At 42.6% G+C, this 17,939-nt stretch overlaps 1 protein-coding gene across 2 annotated transcripts; it reads right to left on the reverse strand.

The window, feature by feature from the left end:
* Positions 1 to 8,369: 8,369 nt before the first annotated feature.
* Positions 8,370 to 17,032, reverse strand: SET (SET nuclear proto-oncogene). 2 transcript variants are annotated; one of them, XM_065418590.1, is made up of 8 exons: positions 16,746 to 17,032; positions 15,089 to 15,146; positions 13,930 to 14,072; positions 13,103 to 13,206; positions 12,807 to 12,920; positions 10,751 to 10,921; positions 10,506 to 10,652; positions 8,370 to 9,311 (listed from the first exon to the last, which is right to left on the reverse strand). In XM_065418590.1, exons 1-8 carry the CDS (start codon positions 16,816 to 16,818, stop codon positions 9,288 to 9,290), a joined length of 834 nt encoding a protein of 277 aa, XP_065274662.1. In that variant the 5' UTR covers positions 16,819 to 17,032; the 3' UTR covers positions 8,370 to 9,287. The 2 variants fall into 2 exon arrangements, with proteins under 2 accessions (XP_065274662.1, XP_065274663.1); XM_065418591.1 differs by lacking the exon at positions 16,746 to 17,032 and adding an exon at positions 16,221 to 16,380.
* Between the last annotated feature and the right edge of the window lie 907 nt (positions 17,033 to 17,939).

Genomic DNA, 17,939 nt, shown 5'->3' on the forward strand with positions numbered 1-17,939 from the left:
GGCTTCCTACCCCAGCGCAGCCACTCGCAACCGGCACTTTTCAAACTTCAACCTTAACCTCGGCAGGGAAGCACCGTTCGGGAGCCTGGAGACAGCGCCCCCTGGCGGCACTGAGGCCTGCAGCGCCACCTGCCGGAATGCAGGGCCGCCCCCTGAGACTGAGGGATCCAGCGCCCCCGGCCGGTGAGATCTGGTATCCCCTGCCCGCCAGGAGGGGATCAGCACCATTTGCTATGACGCTGGGATCGCTGGCCCAGAGCTCTGCATTTCCAGGGTCACCTGCCATGGACCCAGCAATTGGGTGCCCCTCGCCAGGGATTCAGAGATCTGGTTCCACCTACTGGAGATCTGCATAGCCAATGTACCTCACCTGACACTGATCCAGAGATCTAATGCGACTTTCTGGGGAATCCAGCAACCCTGTGCCACCTTCTCTTGATCCAGGAATCCGAACAACACCTGACAGGATGTGTAAATCGAGCACTATCTGCTAAGGGTTCAGAGATCCAAGAGGGAAGGAGTCAATAATTAAATAGGGAAGAGCCTCTAAGGTGCCTCCTAAATATTAACACATTACCAGGCAAAAACTTAGTTAAGATGGATTAAGGTTGTCAATATTCATCAGTTCTTTCAGGGAGAAAAAGTAAACTTTAGGGCAATGGTGACATTTTCTATATAAACTTACTTGGCTATATTATGTTAAAGTTACATTTTTTAAAAGAGCATTGAAAAGTATGGACCTGCACAATTAAGGTGAGACAACCTTAATTCTGCCCTTATCTCGAGCTTTCCACCCTCAGCACTCTTGGGTCTGGCATTCTGATTAACAATTTTTTGTGAGGATTGCCAGACTGTGACTCCAAACATGATAAATCTTACAGAACATACTGGTTTTAAAGGCCTGAGTGCATTGGTGGGAAGAAGGGAGGGCTACACCATGCTTCCGGCTGGCTTGCCAGAATTCCTAGACATCCTCTGAAATGGAGAAGCATGCAATGCTCCTCTATGCATGGCTAGCTTTGCATGGAGAAGGGAGCATGCCCCCTTCTTGAGCCAGCAGCAGGTTAGTCTATCAACTGTGCTTTCTGCTGCACAGAAGGATTATGCACCTACACAAGAGGGAAAAAAGACTTCTTGTACCTTCTTCCCTTATATGACTACAGCACAATCCCCACACTTCCTTTTCCCTACTGTATAGCCTGCAAGGACAAGCACAATCTAGTTCTGTTTCTTGTTGAACTGAGGAGCTAGTTTGGAGTACATATGGCTTTAGTTTTGTACATACCTCTATGGTACATGTGTGAGGCCTCACCACTCTGCAAACCCAGAGTGTACCATACATATGGTAGCTATGTGTCTATGCAAAGGGTCTCACAATATAACAACACATATACATTTGGAACTCCATATACTTTTTTTAGGGGGGAGCCTAATAAAGTTCTCCTTTGGTGAATACATATAAAGGGATTAATTGTATCTATAAACTGCATATAGATTTAAAGCAGTTTGATACACTGATTAAAAAAGACAGGTGCTCTTCCATTTCAATTCGACAGTACAGTCAGTTTTAAGTGTAACACTAATTTTTAATTTTCAGCTTTCCTAACATTTGTTTTTATGAGAAAACAAAGGTGTCCTCTTAAAATCCCTCCTTACATAAGATAGATATTTAACTCCACCTTAGGAAAGTTATTTGACTGGAAATACGTTAAAATCTGGAAGGTAACCTGTGCCTCTTCAGTACTTAACTTTTGACTCTTTCTTACATTACATAATTCTTCTTGTAGGTCCAGGAATGTGGCCCTGGATTCTCAGTGGTATTGGACCTCTGGATCAAAAAATATCCAAGAAAAAACATTGACTGTTGTTTTTAATAGCATAATAAACTAGACAATGTGTGTTTTTCACACTGCTCTCATGGATAGAAACAGAGTTGATTTACTGCAGTTTTAGACCCTACATTACAAACATTTAAAGGATATTCTCCTTCAGTTCAAGTGGTTGAGCCTTGTGCTTCAAGATCTCTTCCTGCTGCCAGCCACATGTAATGCTATTTGTTATTCCATTCAACAGGTTATTTCTGTCCTGAAGTGATACACAACTTTCCACAACTTAACAGCTGGAATATGGGCTACACAATTAGAGGATATTTCCCATTAATAATAGTCCCACTTTTACTGTACATATTTTTAAAGCATGTACAAAATCTGATATAAACATAAATGTTTCCATTATTTTTTATTACATTAATTTTTGTTTATTTTTTTGTAATTTAAGCATTCCCCTGCAGGATTTGCAGCCTGAATATTACAGTATGAGAACTAGCAAATTAAACTGACCAGAACAAGAAGTATAAATGAAGTCTAGTTTTTGTTACAAACTGAATTAAATTACAAAAGCAAACAATGATAGATTTGTGCTAACCCTTATTAATCTGCTGATTTATTAGTAACAGAGGTCCAGTATTTTTTGTTTGTTTTGTACTATATGCTTCTACACTAAACAGTGTCCATGTAAAGGAAATATTATTGGAAAGTTAAAAAGTCAAGGGTTATTGGATTTAGATTCAGCCTCGATCTGGGGGAGAGGATAGGATTTGTTTTCATGGTCCGAGTCCAGCTTGTGGAAAGCACTGTGCTCTCTGCCTCTGTCTTTACAGGATCTTTCCCTTCTCTCCTTCCAGGTCTTGGATTCTCCCCAGGTGGAACAGCCAGTGGGAGGGGCTCAAGAAGCAGGTTTAATAATGTTGGAGAACTGGACCACTGAATAAGGACCAATCAGCTGAATAGCCTATCAGTCCTAAGGAAGGGGGGCTGGATAGCTATTCACTTTCAGGGCTTGTCCATGTACGAGCTTGGAGGAGGAGGATGCATGCATTGGCTTTGCTAGCAGCCCTCTGCCTCTCCCTTGGTTGCTTCAGGGAGGTTCGCAGACACCAAGTGCCCCAGGACGAGCATCAAAGCGCAACCCACCAGCATGATCCTGAGGACCAGGAGGAGGAGAAAGATTCATTATTTCTCTGAGAGTCCTGCGGATTCGAGGTTGCCGGAGTTTGGGACCTGAAGTTTCTCCCCAGACAGCGTTCCCTGTCAGGAGCATGACGGTCACTGTTGGGAAACGCAAAGTGCCCGTGCAGCTCTTCCAGGATCCCATTGGGGAGAGGTACTTGGTGATCACCCTGGTCAGGGCTTCAGTGCACAAGCATTGGCCGGCGGAGGATGACTTCTGGTTCCCGGGATACTCCTGGATGCTGGCCAGCTGCCCCAGGTGCCGCGACCACCTAGGTAAATGCCTCCTCAGAATGGCCGAGTTGCTGTTGGGAACGGAGCGCAGGGGAGCCCCGGGGTCCCTCTGAGACCTGTGCAAATATGGTCTCCGGATGAAGTTTCCTACTACCCTTCGGGGGACCTTTGTCCCTAGCGATTGCGATTAGAGAGGAGGGTGAAAGGATGGTCGTGTCGGTTGCTGAGGCCCTGCAACTCCTTTCACTTGTGCTCTGGGTGGGGGAGAAGCAGAGATTCTTCTAATCGCCATTTCACTCCTTCCAAGGATGTTCTGAAACATGGAGGAGGATAATTTGGGGTCGGTGAAGGATATTTAACGAAGGAAATGGAGGGGGGTGGATGGGTCCAGGCAGGATGGTACACCAGTAGCAGAAGCGAAACTCTTGGTGGCTTGACTGGGAGCACATTACTTTATCTCACTGAAGGGAGGGGAATTGTTCTACCTACCGTGAGTTGTTTTTTTCTTTTATTCCCCCCGGGTTCCTAACCGCGTTCCCTTTCGCTTGATTTTCTCCACCCCAATAGGCTGGGCGTATCAGCCTAGGACTTGGAGACCCCACGTCACCGATGTGGAGTTCGAAGACTCTGATGGTACTTTTGGGACTCTGATCACGGACGAATTGCTGCCTCAGGAAAGCTTATCGCCTTCTGTGGTGATTCTACCACGGTCCTTCCGCAGTTAAGGTTGAAAGGGCTAGATGGGAAATAAATAATTGTAAACTATAACATTTTTAATTCTATTGTGTGTGTGTTTCTCCCTCCAAGGGTGAGTTGTCAGCTAGACACATATAACCGACTGATGATATGAAGCATAAAATCTCGGATGTATTTTTTGTTAACGTGTGTGGGCAGGACCGGCTCCAGGATTTTTGCCACCCCAAGCGCAAAAAAAAAAAAAAAAAAAAAAGCCGCGATCGCGATCTGCGGCGGCAATTCGACGGGAGGTCCTTCCCTCCAAGCGGGACCCTCCGCTGAATTGCCGCGGAATAGCTGGACGTGCCGCCCCTCTCCGGAGAGGCCGCCCCAAGCACCTGCTTGGCAAGCTGGTGCCTGGAGCCGGCCCTGTGTGTGGGGCGGGGAGGGCTGTTTGCATGATCGGGAATAATACAAGTCCGAGTCCCTCTGTATTTGCCACCCTCATCTGCGATTTTGCTCGCAGGCTGCACATCCTGCTTCCAACCCCCCCCCTAAGCGCTCCAGGAACCGTAGGCGATGATCCTGGACTTCATAGATCTGTCCTATCCCCGTGTTATATATATATACTACGGCTTTACTGGGGTGTTGTCCGGGAGAAGTAAAATAGGTGGAGGGGGGTGGAATATAAAATATACTTCGTTCTAGATCTAGCAGGTGATCTTCAGCTCAAATTGTAGAATAGAACCTACTAACCTCATAGGTCAGCACTCATTGAGTGACCAGCTTGAACCACAATTGCAATTGTTGCTTCAAATTCCCTTAGCCACTTCTGTTCACATCTGTTAAATTAAAATATCATTATCCCCTTCCCTTCCCAAATTAGCACACTCACCTCCTGGCAGAAGTTCTGGTTCAGAAAACTACCCTGTGAGTTTGAATGACTCTTCCTTGATTTAGGGCCTAATCCTGTTCCAATAGAACTCAAAGCTTTATTATTGACTTCAGCAGGTGTAGGACCAGGACCCTAAACTCTCAGTGACTAGCAAGTACTACCACTGAATGAGCACAGAGAGGCAGTAAAGAAGCCTGTATGTCTCACTGGACAAAAAGCATGACAATTACTCTCATAAACCAGGAGAAAATATGTATTAGATGTTGTCTACCAGATAGCACTCTAAGATAAATATGGTTAAAGCGAAACCAGGATTTCCAGTCCTTGTCTAATAAAGGAAAGGAGGGCAAGAAGTGTAACAAACTTTTGGCAACTCTTTCTCTCTCTGGTCTGGGACAAATTAAAGGGAGAACACTAACCTCAGAAATATGTGTTTCTAAAAATTTGGTACCTGACCAGTATCTCCTAAAATACTATAAGCTTAGAAAATTGTGTTTACTTTTTGCAATTGACAGCTCTTTGTGCATAGTCCTTTAATTACACCCTCCCTGAGCGCACACAGTCCCATGAAAGAGAACTGAACTTCATAATTGGAAGATCTACCCAATAACACAGCCTGATACAGGATATGGGCCGTAATTAATTGGTCCTAATATTTAAAAGGAATTTTTCAAAATCACTATGTATTATTGAGGGTATTCTACCAAAAAATGACATTTGAGTGTCCTTTAATCTATTTACCAGTCACAGCAAATGCTTTCCTGAAAGCTCTAACTGTATTGTTACAGCAGAAATAAAGGCATAAAAATACCTTCTTGCAAGCCAACGAAGATCAGCATTATGGTTTTAAAATTCATAGGCAGTGGCTAAGGTGTTTGGTGTAATTTGGTTGCATCAGTAAAAGTGTACTAACCTGGCCCACTTTCTCTTCAAACAGAACTGGAAAGTATTTGCAAATTCAGAGCAATAAGTGAATAAATATAGGCCTCAATTTCTAATCACTCATGCACATGCACACCATTCTGCCTGCTGATATTGGAAGTCTGGCATTCACATTTTCACACACCGACTAATAAGAAAATATTAAGTGAGATGCTATAAATTTGGAATTAAAACATTTGTGCTAAATTTACTAATTCTGCAATCTATATATATTTCCCATGTGCATATGTTTAAGATCTGGCATTAGAATTTACAGGAGTGTCAGACACTTCTGCTTCCTTTATCTATTAAACTTCAAACATAAGAATATGGAAGTTCTTCCATATGTTTTCTTCATATCATATTGGTTAAATACATGTGCAAAAACTTTATGAAATGCTTCAGTTTCTAAATTGTAAACCATTAACTCAGACATCTGTCATACTGGAGGTTAAAGCCAGTGTCCATTAGCTTAAATAGGAGAATTCTGACCTCTATTGAGAAGCTCATGATAAATGTTCTGCCAAGATAATTCATAAGGATAGCTTACCTCAGAAAATGATTAAAGGTTTTAAGGAATGTACTAGAGATCCCTCTTCCTGTCTTAATTTATGAGAATTGCAGAACTTGTATTTGACCCTAATTGTTACAAGGACATTTCTATCCTTTAAAATCATACTTCTATAATACACTGATGGGTAATTACAAGTATCTACTAAGCTTAACGAAACAGGTCAAAGAATGGGCACTTCTAAATAGGTAACTGAGTTTTTCCACGTAGGTGCTTAGAGCACTGGATGGGCACCTAGGGTGTATTTTTAAATCTGAAGTGTTTTAATCCCTACTCAAATTACATTTTTCCACTACTAGCTGATAAAAGTTTACTAGAATGAAAGTAATATTACTAGCAGTTCAAAGGTTGTTTACTCTTACTGTTGCAATGAATAAAACTGAAATGTAGAGTAGTTTCACCAGGAAGTTAAACCAATGTTCTGTCTGCACAATACTGGGATTGTTTTGCCATCTGAATAGTACTCATCAGTTTTTGTTTTCAAACGTGGAGGGGCATACCCCCCCCCCCCCAATATCTCACTTTTTGTCTTTGGTATTCAGCTGTACCACCTTATTGTGTGTGTCCTGGGGAAAGGCAGATTATGCAACTTTATAGGTCTTGCAATATAGGGGGAGATAGTTTATGCATTCTTTCTGATAGAATAGAGATTTCTCCCTAAATAAGCACAATTTAGTTAGGTCTAGTAGCATTTTACTTTGCACTACATAAATGGCTACACAAGCTGCAGGGCAACAGTTTGTCTACAGTTTTAGCACTAATGTAACTAAATTGCTTAAAAGATGGAGTTATTTAAAATGGATGCGAAAAAATGAAATGGACTAGGGCAGTAGTTCCAACCCAACTGTCATTGAACAAAATGAGTTGGTTCAGTCTTTTAAGGAGTGCCTCTCCCCACTGTGGAATACCACTCAAGAGAATAACCTTACTCTATAGCACTAATTCTCTAGCACCACAAAATACATACGTGATGCTATGACAGGCTAAAACAATCTTTTTCCCATAAGAGTGAGGACCCCCATCCTGAGAACCCATTATTAGGAGAAGACAATTATACAATGATTTAGTACTAAAATTGTTCTATACAGGTTTTAAAATATCCATTTAAATGAGGTTAGTTTATATGGCATTCTACTTTTTAAAGTAATTGTATAAATGCTAATTATTGCTAGAAGAGGTTTCATCACACTTTGCCACTTGCTATTCTGGTTAATTCTAGATGTAAATTTTAGGCAGTTGATACTTTTAAATCAAAACAGGTTGCATTTTATTAGCTCACATATTTGAAAATATAAACAGCATAGATTGGAGGTTGTATGTCACTGAAATTCCACATGCAAAGTAACCACTTCCTTCTGAGATGTAATTTAGCAGAGTAAGATTCTTGTGTTTGAAGAGAGTACAATCAGCCTGAATGTGTAATTGAAACAGATTTAACATCTCAACTGAGAAAGCTATTACCAAGTGGATTATAAACATTAACCTCTGATCATTTAATTTGAGTTTGCATGGTCTTTTCAGTGATCTGATTTATTAGAGATCAGAGATATGTGGTATCTCGTTTACATCACTAATGAGAGTGTTTAAATCTGCACATTTCTTTATTATTAGAGCATCAGGTGGTTTTTTTGGTGCAAGAGGGAACATTTAAAGACTCCATTAATGTAACATACAAGGAATGTAACCACAACCCATTCCTATGGAGATATCAAACTAAGAGAAACAATGTGCAGATTACAGTAATGACTGCCAATTTATAGTGATGATTGATAGGCAGTCTGACAGCAACTTATTGATAGTATCAGATAATTTATGCTAAATTACACCTAAATTAAACACTTTTTCCAGATATGAAAACTATCTAACAATTTAAATTCAGGTTAAATCCATACAGCCATGAGGTTATTTTGCAGTACAGCAACAGAGAGTCTTGCAATACAGATATTCTGACCACATATCAACAAGTGTTAAATTATTAACTACAGACAAAAGAAATTGATAATATATGGGAAAATGAGCAAGAAAAATCAGAAACATGTTCTGTTCAGTGAAGACCATTAGTCCCTTTGTGTACACATTTAGTTTTATTGTAACAAAGCAACTTGTACACTTTAACGTTTAAAACTGAGCATCTTTCTTTCCTTTCCAGTGAACCAAAAAAAAAAAAAAAAAAAAAAAAAAAAAAAAGAATTTAAAAATAAACAAGAACAAAATTACAATAGAGAATGTCAATTCCAAATAAGATCCTACAGGTTCTGCTGATTCTCCATCAAGTGGCAGGGCTCAAAGTCATCATTAGGAGAAGATTTTATTTTAAAAGTGTCATCTTAAACTGCAAGGATGTTTGTTAAACATCACAATAAACATGCCAAAGGAGAAGAAGCCATGTTGTCAAAATGCCCACTTAACCCACCCAAACATCTGAAACCCACCCTTGCTGACCTTCTATACCCCATTTTTTTTAGTTTTTTAATTTTTTTTAAACAAGAGAAAGTAGACAGACATGTTGGTAAATGCTAACTGTCCATATTCACATAGAGACACTGTAATCTCTGAGCCCAATATACAGAGAAAGAAGGAAAAAAGCTAGAATCTATGCACTACTACACAGGGGCCTAGCACTCTTCAGCTTCCAGCAGAGTGAAGGGAGCAGAAGGTTTTCTTTTTTCCCACAGAACATGGTGTGTTGATTCCATAAACAGTTTTTGTTTTGAGACAGAAAGGGATAAAAATGAACTTGGAACAGAAACTGGTAGAGATTTTATTTTCCACTGTATTCTGCTCAGGGTATTTTCCCCAAAATAAAATGGTGCACCATGGTGTAGAGGAGAGAAAAAGAGACCTCAAGAGAACAAGGTGACTGAGCACAAGGGTGGGGGAAAAAAAAAAAAAAAAAAAAGACAGCAACTTGCTCCCAGGGACTGGAGAAAAATTAAAAAGGTAAGAAAAGGAGGGGTGGGTGTTGGAATCCATCAGTGTTTAATTAGTCATCTTCTCCTTCATCTTCCTGTTGAAAGAAAAGAAACAGTTAAAATCTAGTCACTTTTTTGGAGGGTGGGGGGAGGGAAGGTGCGGGAGTCAGTACATTCAAACTCCAGACAGCCTTGACTTTCAAACAGCAATTAACCAGAATTTTTGACCACTCTAAAAAGTCCTGTGCAGTTATTCTTGCAGGATGGGTTGAAAAGCTCATGTTTTCTCCCTCCTCCATATGGAAATAGGTAAGGCTGGATAAAGTTTGATCTCCATGTTATTGCTGGGACATATGCTGGATGAAAATTGATAGAACTATTTGTTAGTGAATATTGAAGAGACTGCTAAGGGTGCCCAGAGCTTTGAATAGGCAGTCTTAAAGAGTAGTAAAAGTCTAAGTAAATAATTTACAAGATTAAAAAGTTCAATGAAGAGATTAAATAAAATACAATTTACATACTAACAAGAATATTGCTCAGCAGATCTTAGTTGCCGCATCTAAAATCAAGCACCTTATGTGTCTACGTGCATAACATCCAAAGCCTTCCCCACTGTTTGTCTAAAAGGCAGTTTAATGTAACTTAATAACAAAAGCCAAATGTGGTTAATAAATTAATTATAACAAATGAAACAGTGCAACATTCCCAGTTACTCGGTGAGAATTAATTCCAAACTTTAAATCACTGGAGACTGTGAGAGTAGCAGAGGTGAGGTCATCCCTAGCACTCCCAAAATGAGGACACATTCACAGAAAAAAGTCAGCAATAGTCCAGAGTAAAGTGTATATAATAGGTGAAACCCAGGAAAACTGGATTCATAAAAAAGCTATTTATGGAATAAGGTTAAAACCGGCACTCAAATACCCAGTAACTCACTAATAAAAATCAGTTTGCCAAAAGAAAAACAGGCTTTTGGATGAACGGGCATATAACACAAACAGATCAATTTTCCTCATTTTTGCCAATGAGTTCCCTAAAGGTATCCATCTCCAACTCAAAGGCAATACTTGTCCCCCACACACCACCTAAGTACACTAAAATCATTGCTCAAGTTGCAAGAACTGTTACCACCTACACAAACTCCCCTCTGAAAAACGTAGCAGCAGACTGTATAGAGTGTCAATAACTCCTTAACATTTATCAACAAGATAAATTCAATGCTATTCCTAAACAGGATTTCCTAATTGGATCTATTCAACTCCTTGATTTGGAAAAAAATGTGTTCTCACCTCTCCTTCTTCTCCCTCATCATCATCTTCATCTTCTTCCCCCTCATCTTCATCTCCTTCTTCATCAATATCCTCCAACCCTTCTTCCTCTTCATCATCGTCATCATCTTCCTCTCCTTCACCTTCTTCATCATCCATATCAGGAACCTTAATTAGAAACACATATACAATGTTACTGCATTGATCAAATTAATTCTGACATAGCCACAAGAACACTGTTACAAACAGCTCAACTCTACACGTACCAAGTAGTATTGTAATGGATTTGGCCAGATGTCATCTTTGATGACTTCTCCTAGTTCATCAGCACCTGCATCAGAGTGGTCAGTGAACCAGGTAAAGAAACTTTCTGGTTCTTCATGCTGCCTCTTTCTACTGGCCTTGTTCTGTGTCTGGCTTGAGCGCTTTGTCAGGTCCTGAAAAAGAAGAGAAAGTTAAGAATTTTCCTGAAAGAATTTCCTGACAATGTTTCACAAGATGCGTTTGGAGACCTGCTTATCTACGCAACCACATACTACTTGTTCTTTTTCAAGGAGAGGTGTGTAAGAGACAAAATTATACAGAGCCCCAAGGGCATGTACCAGTTGACACCACATAGCTAGGAGTTTCGGCTACCATTTCTCATGAATAGTGCCAGTGGTAGTAAAAAAGCCCTCAATTTTAAGTGTTTTTGCTACTCAGAATGCAAGTTTTCACTCTTTATTTCTAGCTTTCTCTACTGAAATACTGACAATTCAAAAAGACTACCTATTGACCTTTTTAATGTTCCCAGCCACACAGTGGCAAAGGTATGACTCAAACCATTTACTGAAATGCTAATTTCAAGACTTGTTAGAACTATTTAAATGCTAACATTAAGCACAAGCAATTTAAGAAGCTCTCAAATAGCCCGCGCCGCAGTTCCTATTGACCAGGAACAGCGAACTGCAGCGACTGGGAGCTGCGGGCGGCTGTGCCTGCGGACAGTTAATGTAAACAAACTGTCTTGCGGCCCACCAGCGGATTACCCTGACGGGTTGCGTGTGGTCCGCGGGCTGCCCATCACTCCTATAGGCCTTTTTATAAGACATTGTCTTAACACTCCCCTCTTGCTTTTCTCTCCCCCTAGGATGGACTCATCCTTTGTTTTCTTCATAAACTAGATTAAGGATTTAAGTCTTTTATCCTTGGAGTTTTCCCCTTTTAAAATTTCCTATTTCTCCTTTGTAGCAATCGCAAGGGGGAAAAAACCACACAACTCACTTTTTAAGCTACTACAACATATTCACTAGCAAGAGGATATAATGAGTTAATCTCACCCCTTTTGAGACCAATACCTCTGTCGTGTCCTGTCTTATACACCTGGAAAACAGATGACTATCCAGAGGTAACTCTGGACCTTTTACTTCGCCACTTAATGTGTACAGACTTCTAGCTGCTGCTTTGTTGAGACACTTTGCACCCAAGATATACTTGCTTATGCAATGTTATGGACAGCAATAACTCAGCTTGTTTTAATAATTAGCTGAATGGTCATAAGGTACTGCAAGATGTAAGTTATTGCTGGAAGACCCCAGAACAGCAGAGGAAAATACTAACATTTTGACTGACGTGTGATGCAATTTTCCAACAAATCCAACTATGACATTCAAATTGACTCATTTGCAGCATTGTAGTTTACTTTTGTGAGGTGCAGGAAATGAGCTCCTAATTCAGAAGTTCCACAAGATGTACATGTAACTTATGAACTACAAAGAAAGCATTAACTATATAGATGGCAACTGGCAAATGCTAGAAAAACAACTCGGATAAAAAGATTTGCTAGTTTCTTTATAAAGACCAAGTGGCCACCCAAGCTTTTAGCATAATATTGAAATTGGAAAGGTAGTTGTAATCTGAAGTTTAAATTAGGCCTTGTTTACAATGAGAACTGTAGCACTGATGTTAGATCAACTGTGGGAGAATTCCCTAAAAAGGTTGGGAGTGCTAGTATGGATTTGTTTTCTTTTTAAACCATACACTTCACTGATTTTTAGGCCTACTCTGAGCAGTTGAACTGACATGCTTGTAGAAATACTGACAACTGGCCTTCACTAGCACTTCCACTGGTGTGCAACAAAGTGAGAGAATTAACTACAAGCCTCAGCTTAGATGCAGCCTCACTATATCCTTGGGCTTCATCCAGCAGGAATGGAGTGTGTGTGTGTGTGTTTTTTGTTTTTGCATCAAAGCACAGAGACAGTAAAGCACCTAGCACTCACTGCCACTGTTTGAAGTGGAGCAATTATTTAATTCTTCCCCGCCCCCAGTAAAGATACATGCCTTCCCAGATTTCCATTTGATCTCAGTTGATTTTGAAGATGGATCTCCACTCTCATTCAGATGAAACTCTTTGGAGAGAACTTTATTTTCAAAGTATGGATTCTCGTCAAAATACTGTAGAGTGGAAAGAATAAAGTTAGGATTGTATACTTATCTATAGCATACCAGATATGTTAACTAAAAGATGTTAAGTACTACAAGTTTTGAAATACTAAGTTATGCTACTGTTCTCTGATGCAGGTTACATGCAAATAAAAATGGCACAACATTAAATGAAGACTGTCCATGATACTTACAAAATCTATTCTGTAACCTGATTTGATGTCTTCAAACTCTGTCACTTCAACTCTGGTCAAATAATGCAGTGCCTCCTCATCTTCTTCCCCCAACAGTGCAGATACTATGGTAGAATTAGGAATCTTGCATTACAAAGCTATTTATATAGGTTATTTTGCAGCAAACATTATAAGAAATTGTCACGGAAAGTTGAATTAGTAGGACATTTGGTATATTGTTTACTTGTCCCAGCCCATCTTTAGAGGAAGCCCAAAAGAGCCACTGGCCCCCAGAGGTCACTATCAAGTACCCTCTGCAATACATGTGCACGTGTCTGACGAAGTGGGTATTCACCCATGAAAGCTTATGCTACAATATGTCTGTTAGTCTATAAGGTGCCACAGGACTCTGTCGCTTTTTACAGATCCAGACTAATATGACTACCCCTCTGATACTCTGCAATACAGTCCAGAAAAGAGCACTGAAAAGGTTGTTGAAGGTGTATTCTCTTTCACTTAAGAGGATGATAAAAAGTATAATGATGGAGTCCTAATAATGGTGATCAAGCTTGTTCTTGGATTCAAAACATAAGGGGAAGAAAATCTTTGGGACAATAGAAGTAGAAATGGATAAACTGCTTCCACTGATAGCATTATTGCCTCAAAAGGAAGCTCTAGGCATATAGTCAATCAGAAGTCACTGTTGTTAATCGGGAAAAACAAAAATCTAAGAGCAATTTTCTGAACCAAAGGATTAAAACGCATACATAATGTAACAAACTTCCATGATTGCCCCCCCCCCCCCCCCAAAAAAAAAAAAAAAAAAAAAGGCAGCACCGGGAACATACCTTGTGGGTGGTTGACAAATGTTGTTACCCAGAAGTTTGGGATTTTGGCGATCAGTTCTGACCTCTTTTGGAAGAATGGTTGGCGGAGTTTGTTGTATTTCTGTTCTACTTTCAAAATTTCCTCACTCGCTTGTTCATTCAGTCTAAAGGAAAGGAAAGATTCACATTAACAACTGTATTATAGCATGGGGATCTGAAGTTTAAACAAGGTGCAAAATCAGTAGATAGTCCAAAACTAGAATGGATGATTTAATTAAACTAATCAACCCTTCCTGAAATACGTCAAACAAAAACAAGGGGTCCAATCATGCAAACACTATTTAGTGTATACTATCAGGAGTAATCCCACTGACTCGACTGAAACTACACCACTAGCAAACACGATGTTCTGTGGCATTTACAGAGTTGGGCTCTAAATTGAAAGCAGAATACTATTAAAATTTCTAAATATCTAGTTTAGAAAGACTGGTGAACTTCGACACATGATACTGGATCAGATTCAAGCTCATTGCCCCTCCTCCTATTTGCCAGAGAAAGAAGATAAAAACAAAGTAAGTTTGTGCACCACAAAGAGAGCCTTTTAAGACGACAGAACTCTTTAAAAAAAAAAAAAAAAAAAAAAGTTTGTTACACAGTAAGGTCCTAATCTTGCAAATGCTCCTCCCAGGCAGACTCCTGTGTCCACTTGGAGGTTCATTAGTCAGTTTAGGAGGGTAGTGGGAAGGGTGTCTGTTTGCCTGGAACAGGTTGCAGGCATCAGGGCCTAAGCCAGCAGTGACCTGTGAAGATATATAGTTTACCACTCCAGTGTAAATTTCGATAGATGCAATAAGGGCCAGATCTATACTGTCAAAGCCATTTTAAAGTCATCACAATCTATTTCAAGTATTAAAAGTCAAGTTACATCTTAAGGCCCAGCTAGTTTAGTTGTACACAGCTAAACAGGACACAAGATTACGCCTTCAAATTTTTGATCATATATACAGTAAATGCTTTTTATTTATAATCACGTCAAACCACTAATATGCTTTTGAGATTTTGGAAAGTGTGAAAACTACATACACTACTTCAGTTACTATAGCATTTTTATTACGAGTTATTTTTTTCCAGTCCTGCTAAAACAATTTAAATTATTGAAAAGCTTCTTTTAATAATTTACCTGTCTATTTCATTCTGTACTTCATCAATATGTTCAATTGCTTCCTGTTGCTCTTTTTCTGAAAGAAAAATAAATCCATCAAACTCCATAAGTTCTTGAAAAGAGATCTCAATAATATATGACACCAGTTGAGAAAAATCAGAAAAGTGTACTTTTACAACCTTTACCACTATTCTGGATGGCATTTAAGTGATTATTTCTAGTTGACGACAAGGTTCATCAGACCTTGTAAAACTACTGTTTTTTACTAAGGGAACTTGCTAAGTGAAGTCTCTGAAGATTGCTGTAAAGCTTTGCCTTTTTTTTTTTTTTTTTTTTTTTTTTTTTTTTAAAGGGGCTCAAACCAGGTACCAGGCTAATTCACAATATATAGTCATATACACTTGGTAATTTTATAGTCGATCTGTTGAAACAACAATAGTTTAATAATTTACTAAAATTATACACCAAATCATTCTTTCTAAACTGAACACATTTACAGAAGTTGAATCAGTTAAGTGAACTTAATATTGAAGAAATAAATAAGATACAAAACGCTAATTAAAACAGTACAATTGGGAATGCTGTTTTCCACAATTAAAAGGCATGTTTCAGAAGAGATTCGGGTAAATATTTCAAAACCACTGTGAAGTGGATATTTTCTAATCAGAACTTTAACTCGGCAGAGGTTGCTGTAGCTCTTGATTAAGGAATGGCTGTTTGCCTAAAGTATTTTAAGATTAACGAAAGGTAGCGGGAAGCAGCTGTAAAAGTGCGGAACAGGCAACCCTCCCCCGATTAGTTTGCGAACACACAGGATTTCGTGTTATGGGATAGTTGTTTCCTGTGGGGGTCTCAGAGCCAAGCCTTACCCCCACCGTGCGGCCGGAGATGGGTAGATTGGTGTTGTCTTCTCTCTCCCGCCCCCATTACATATGAAAACTCAGGTGCGGGAAGCACGTGTGTGTGAAAGGAACCGGGCACAGCGAAGAGCTGCTGGCCTGGAGGCTCGTTGCCATGAGCACCTCCACACCCCCAGCCAAACAGGTTAAGATCCATGGGTGGCGGGAACCGACAGGCTTTACCGGGGGGCAAGTCCCCCCTATGGCGGCGACTGATGCAAACCCCACGGTGCGGGGAACCGAGTACCGACCTCTCAATACACACGGGCTGCTAGGATCGCACGTGGGGACGGGCGGGCAGCCGCATCCCGCTGCTGCACGAGTAGCGCGTGGCTCCCCAGCCGGGCGGGCCCCACCAGGCACGGAGAAAGCGCCGCTCCATCCCCGCGTTGCGCGGCCGGGCAGCACCATGCAGCAGTAGCGGCTCCGAGACCAGAAGGCGGCGAAGCATCATGGCGGCGGCGGAGCACAATGAGGCTCCGCGGATGCTGCTCCAGGAGGGAGGGGGTCCCGCTGCTCCGCGCAGGCCGCAGCGCCCCCCGCCCGCGCCCGTGGAGAAGGAGGCCGGGCAGTACAGACAAAAGGGCGCTAACATGGCCTCCTCTTGCCGCGGCTGAGGCCTGCACATCCGCCCGGCCGACCCCGCGCTCTTCCCGCCTCCGGCCCGGCCGCGGCCCGTGTGGCTGGGGAAAATGGCGGTCGGTGCAGCGCCGTGCGGGGAGGAGGCCGCGGCGGCCGCCGCCGCCATTCCCCTCCCTCCCCCGTCCCGGCCTCACCTGAGGTCTCGTCGGCCCCATCGTGGTTGGAGTTCAGCTCCTTCTTACTGACTTTGGCCGCCGGCGCCGACATGTTGGTGGCTGCGGAGCGCGGAGGGAGGGGGTTGTAACGGGACTGAGCGCAGGGGGGCCGGGCACAGACTCCTGCTGCTGCCGCCGCTCGGACTCCCTCCGCGGCCGGGACGCCTCCTCCTCCTCGGCCCGGACCTGGGGCTCCCGGATAAAAGGGGGCAACAGCGGCGCTCGGGCACCCTCACGCTATCGCCCCAGCCGGGACCAACACCGCCTCCTCCTACTGCTGCTGCTGCTAGCGAGGGGCGGGCAGCGTTGTGCGCAGGCGCAGCAACCCCCCCTCCGGGGCACAGGGGTACGAAGGCCACACTACGCACGCGCAGCAATCCCCCCTCCCGGCCACTGGGGAGCGGGAGGCGCATAGCGCAGGCGCAGAAAACACCACTCGGGCATGGGAGACGAGCGCTGTTATGCGCAGGCGTAGACACCCCCCTCCCGTCCTGAACATAGAGGGGCGGGCAGCTCTGTGCGCAGCCGCACCACACTCCATGCGGGCCCCGCCTCCGCCACCTCCCCACGCTATGCTCCCATTGGCCGCGCCTCGCGCACAGGGAGAGGGGGGACGGAGCTCAGTGCTAAGGCACAGAGGATGGCGCGAGAGGCGGGCGCGGGAGAGGGAAAGTAGGACGGCGGCGCGCGCTGCGGAGGTCGTGCTCGGAGCGCGCTGTCGCGCTCGCTCACACACGTGGCTGGTTTCGCCCGGCCTTCGACGGTTGTGCACACGGATGGGCTGCCGCGCCCCCAGGTGATGACCTTGCAGCTCTCCTGCCCCAAAACACGCTCCAGCCAGTGGGCTTGCGCTGGTGATGGCCCCGCAGGTATCCTGCCCAGTAACGAGCTGGCGTGGTGGCCTATGCATGCCCTGTCCTAGCCATGCAGCCATTTTAGTCACAACATCAGCTGTGTGCAATATACACCTACCACCTCCTGCTCTGGCCCAGTGCCCCAAGGGGACAGTGTATCACGGGCTGTCTGAACCCTGCTCTGTACAATCTGTCACAACAGAAAAACGATGTACTCTTGAGGGAGCTACTGGTAGCTATGCAGCAATGTCACTCAGCAATGGGGTTCAGGGTTCACCTGACTGTCAATCGCTCATAATAATTGTACTGCTTCATGTTC

The sequence above is a fragment of the Emys orbicularis genome, chromosome 18 (genome assembly GCF_028017835.1).
Source record: "Emys orbicularis isolate rEmyOrb1 chromosome 18, rEmyOrb1.hap1, whole genome shotgun sequence".
Classification (NCBI taxonomy): Eukaryota; Metazoa; Chordata; order Testudines; family Emydidae; genus Emys; species Emys orbicularis.